Source organism: Oncorhynchus mykiss, chromosome 10, assembly GCF_057628025.1.
Source record: "Oncorhynchus mykiss isolate SJ-2025 chromosome 10, ASM5762802v1, whole genome shotgun sequence".
In the NCBI taxonomy this organism is placed as follows: Eukaryota; Metazoa; Chordata; class Actinopteri; order Salmoniformes; family Salmonidae; genus Oncorhynchus; species Oncorhynchus mykiss.
Genome location: NC_143031.1, coordinates 85,495,912 through 85,500,911, shown reverse-complemented (window position 1 = coordinate 85,500,911; position 5,000 = coordinate 85,495,912). Strand labels below are relative to the sequence as shown.

Genomic DNA, 5,000 nt, shown 5'->3' with positions numbered 1-5,000 from the left:
GAGAGAGAACAAATCAAAATCAAATGTTATGTCACGTGCACCAAATACAACAGGTTATCATGTAATATTTACTAAATAAACTAAAGTAAAAAATCTAATAAAAAGTAACACTAAATAATAATAATAATAATGAGTCTGTATACAGGGGGTACCGGTACCGAATCAATGTGGAGGCTGTATACAGGGGGTACCGGTACCGAATCAATGTGGAGGCTGTATACAGGGGGTACCGGTACCGAATCAATGTGCGGGGGTACGGGTTAGTCGAGGTAATTTGTACATGTAGGTAGGGGTAAAGTGATAATAAACAGCGAGTAGCAGCAGTGTACAAAGACGTGTAAATAGTCCGGGTGGCCATTTGATGAATTGTTCAGCAGTCTTATGGCTCGGGGGTAGAAGCTGTGTTCAGGGTGTTGTCCTCAACATATTCTACAACCCTCCATATTAGAATGGAACATAGTTAGATTAGTCCTATCACCTTGTCCCTTGCCCATTGGATGGTGTGTTCTATAACAACCAGTTAGATTAGTCCTATCACCTTGTCCCGTGCCCATTGGATGGTGTGTTCTATAATAACCAGTTAGATTAGTCCTATCACCTTGTCCCATTGGATGGTGTGTTCTATAACAACCAGTTAGATTAGTCCTATCACCTTGTCCCGTGCCCATTGGATGGTGTGTTCTATAATAACCAGTTAGATTAGTCCTATCACCTTGTCCCATTGGATGGTGTGTTCTATATCAACCAGTTAGATTAGTCCTATCACCTTGTCCCTTGCCCATTGGATGGTGTGTTCTATAACAACCAGTTAGATTAGTCCTATCACCTTGTCCCTTGCCCATTGGATGGTGTGTTCTATAACAACCAGTTAGATTAGTCCTATCACCTTGTCCCATTGGATGGTGTGTTCTATAACAACCAGTTAGATTAGTCCTATCACCTTGTCCCATTGGATGGTGTGTTCTATAACAACCAGTTAGATTAGTCCTATCACCTTGTCCCTTGTCCCATTGGATGGTGTGTTCTATAACAACCAGTTAGATTAGTCCTATCACCTTGTCCCTTGTCCCATTGGATGGTGTGTTCTATAACAACCAGTTAGATTAGTCCTATCACCTTGTCCCATTGGATGGTGTGTTCTATAACAACCAGTTAGATTAGTCCTATCACCTTGTCCCATTGGATGGTGTGTTCTATAATAACCAGTTAGATTAGTCCTATCACCTTGTCCCATTGGATGGTGTGTTCTATAATAACCAGTTAGATTAGTCCTATCACCTTGTCCCATTGGATGGTGTGTTCTATAATAACCAGTTAGATTAGTCCTATCACCTTGTCCCATTGGATGGTGTGTTCTATAATAACCAGTTAGATTAGTCCTATCACCTTGTCCCATTGGATGGTGTGTTCTATAATAACCAGTTAGATTAGTCCTATCACCTTGTCCCATTGGATGGTGTGTTCTATAACAACCAGTTAGATTAGTCCTATCACCTTGGCCCTTGCCCATTGGATGGTGTGTTCTATAACAACCAGTTAGATTAGTCCTATCACCTTGTCCCATTGGATGGTGTGTTCTATAATAACCAGTTAGATTAGTTCTATCACCTTGTCCCGTGCCCATTGGATGGTGTGTTCTATAATAACCAGTTAGATTAGTCCTATCACCTTGTCCCTTGTCCCATTGGATGGTGTGTTCTATAACAACCAGTTAGATTAGTCCTATCACCTTGTCCCATTGGATGGTGTGTTCTATAATAACCAGTTAGATTAGTCCTATCACCTTGTCCCATTTGATGGTATGTTCTATAATAACCAGTTAGATTAGTCCTATCACCTTGTCCCATTGGATGGTGTGTTCTATAACAACCAGTTAGATTAGTCCTATCACCTTGTCCCATTGGATGGTGTGTTCTATAATAACCAGTTAGATTAGTCCTATCACCTTGGCCCTTTCCCATTGGATGGTGTGTTCTATAATAACCAGTTAGATTAGTCCTATCACCTTGGCCCTTGCCCATTGGATGGTGTGTTCTATAATAACCAGTTAGATTAGTCCTATCACCTTGTCCCATTGGATGGTGTGTTCTATAATAACCAGTTAGATTAGTCCTATCACCTTGTCCCATTGGATGGTGTGTTCTATAACAACCAGTTAGATTAGTCCTATCACCTTGTCCCATTGGATGGTGTGTTCTATAATAACCAGTTAGATTAGTCCTATCACCTTGTCCCGTGCCCATTGGATGGTGTGTTCTATAATAACCAGTTAGATTAGTCCTATCACCTTGTCCCGTGCCCATTGGATGGTGTGTTCTATGACAGCAGGGAAAGACTTGAGGGTGCAGAACGGAATCTCCTCTTCTGGTGGGTCCCTCTGTCAATACACAGAGATATGGACATTCAGAAACACAGGCATCTGGTTACACATGGCTGGTACGACGAGACAGACAGCGAGACAGACAGAGACAGACAGACAGAGAGGCAGACAGACAGACAGACAGACAGAACGTACATGGCTGGTACGACCATTGAGAGAGAGAGAGAGACAGGCAGAGACAGGCAGACAGAGACAGACAGGCAGACAGGCAGACAGACAGACAGGCAGGGAGACAGACAGACAGACAGACAGACAGACAGACAGACAGACAGGCTGACAGGCAGACAGACAGGCAGACAGACAGGCAGACAGACAGGCAGACAGTACGTACATGGCTGGTACGACCATTGAGACAGGCAGACAGACACACAGAGAAAGACAGACAGACAGACAGACAGACAGACAGACAGACAGACAGTACATGGCTGTTGTAAGACTCGGTCAGGTTGGGCACGATGATCTCCGTGTGTCCTTTGGTTCCCATGGTACCGGAATCCAGAAGAGCCTTCTGATTGGATACACTGCGGCTGTATGGGAGAACCAAATCAGAGAGAGGCAAAACATTAAACATGATCAATTAGTGTTGATTAATAATCCCAGTTTATCCTCTTCCCCCCCCTCAATACAATAAGGAAAACATGATTTACCCCTGAGGTACAGTCACGTGAGTCTGCAACAACAATATACCAACATACCACAACTATTCACTATCCCCCCTCACCTGTCGACGTATCTGCGAGCCTCTACATTGTCCAGCGCCGTGACAACCAGGTGTAGGCGGGAGTAGAACAGGTCGTTGTAGACCCCCTCGGTGGCAGGACACACCTTGTTGAGGTGAGCGTCTACCTGCATCTCTGGGTTGATCTTCAAGGTCGCTACAGCTGCTGTGGTGCTCTTAGGTTTCTGATGGAGGGAGGGAGGGAGGGAGGGAGGGAGGGAGGGAGGGAGGGAGGGAGAGGGAGGGAGGGGCAGAGGGAGGGAGGGAGGGAGGGAGGGAGAGAGAGGAGGGAGGGAGGGAGGGAGAGGCAGAGGGAGGGAGGGAGGGAGGGAGGGAGGGAGGGAGGGAGGGAGGGAGGGAGGGAGGGAGGGAGGGAGGGAGGGAGGGGGGGAGAGAGAGGGAGGGAGGGAGGGAGGGAGGGAGGGAGGGAGGGAGGGAGAGGGAGGGAGGGAGGGAGGGAGGGAGGGAGGGAGGGAGGGAGAGGGAGGGAGGGAGGGAGGGAGAGGGAGGGAGGGAGGGGCAGGGAGGGAGGGAGGGAGGGAGGGAGGGAGGGAGGGAGGGAGGGAGGGAGAGGCAGTGAGGGAGGGAGGGAGGGAGGGAGGGAGGGAGGGAGGGAGGGAGGGAGGGAGGGAGGGAGGGAGGGAGGGAGGGAGGGAGGGAGGGAGGGGCAGAGGCAGGGAGGGAGGGAGGGAGGGAGGGAGGGAGGGAGGGAGGGAGGGAGGGAGGGAGAGAGGGAGGGAGGGAGGGAGGGAGGGAGGGAGGGAGGGAGGGGCAGAGGGAGGGAGGGAGGGAGGGAGAGAGGGAGGGAGGGAGGGAGGGAGGGAGGGAGGGAGGGAGGGAGGGAGAGAGGGAGGGAGGGAGGGAGGGAGGGAGGGAGGGAGGGAGGGAGGGAGGGAGGGAGGGAGGGAGGGAGGGAGGGAGGGAGAGAGGGAGGGAGGGAGGGAGGGAGGGGCAGAGGGAGGGAGGGAGGGAGGGGCAGAGGGAGGGAGGGAGGGAGAGAGGGAGGGAGGGAGGGAGGGAGGGGCAGAGGGAGGGAGGGAGGGAGAGGGAGGGAGGGAGGGAGGGAGGGAGGGTGGGAGGGAGGGAGGGAGGGAGGGAGGGAGAGGGAGGGAGGGAGGGAGGGAGGGAGGGAGAGGGAGGGAGGGAGGGAGGGAGGGAGGGAGGGAGGGGGAGGGAGGGAGGGAGGGAGGGAGGGAGAGGGAGGAAGGGAGGGAGGGAGAGGGAGGGAGGGAGGGAGGGAGGGAGGGAGGGGGAGGGAGGGAGGGAGGGAGGGAGGGAGGGAGGGGGAGGGAGGGAGGGAGGGAGGGAGGGAGGGAGGGAGGGAGAGGCAGAGGGAGGGAGGGAGGGGCAGAGGCAGAGGGAGGGAGGGAGAGAGAGGCAGAGGGAGGGAGGGGCAGAGGGAGGGGGGGAGGGAGGGAGGGAGGGAGGGAGGGAGGGAGGGAGGGAGGGAGGGACAGAGGGAGGAAGAGAGAGAGCAGCAGAAGGAGGGAGGGGCATGGGAGGGAATGGGGGGTGGGAGGGAGAGAGAGGCAGAGGGAGGGCATGGAGGGAGGGAGGGAGGGAGGGAGGGAGAGAGGGGCATGGGAGGGAATGGGGGGTGGGAGGGAGAGAGAGGCAGAGGGAGGGAATGGAGGGAGGGAGGGAGGGAGGGTCAGACAAGTTATTATGTGGACAAAACTTATAATGATGATGATTAATAGAAGACGGTCTCTGTGTGTGTGTGTGTGTGTGTGTGTGTGTGTGTGTGTGTGTGTGTGTGTGTCTGTGTTTCTGTGTGTCTGACCTGTATGTGCTGAGATCTGAAGAGGAACTGTCTGTTGAGGTTGGACTTCTCTATCAGGTCTGGGTCCGTCACACACACCTGGGGAAAAGGCAATCAATCAATACCGCTAAATCAATCAA

At 52.4% G+C, this 5,000-nt stretch overlaps 1 protein-coding gene across 4 annotated transcripts in view; it reads right to left on the bottom strand.

Annotated features, from left to right (window-relative positions):
• Positions 1–5,000, bottom strand: part of LOC110514691 (ubiquitin-like modifier-activating enzyme 6) — a 54,908-nt gene that overhangs the window by 25,728 nt on the left and 24,180 nt on the right. For all 4 annotated transcript variants that reach the window (XM_090188257.1, XM_090188258.1, XM_090188260.1 and 1 more), the window contains exons 18-21: positions 4,882–4,959; positions 3,102–3,283; positions 2,802–2,907; positions 2,288–2,377 (exon numbers count right to left, since the gene is read on the bottom strand). In XM_090188257.1, coding sequence (XP_090044383.1) covers positions 2,288–2,377; positions 2,802–2,907; positions 3,102–3,283; positions 4,882–4,959 — 456 coding nt within the window. The remainder of the gene's footprint in view (positions 1–2,287; positions 2,378–2,801; positions 2,908–3,101; positions 3,284–4,881; positions 4,960–5,000) is intronic.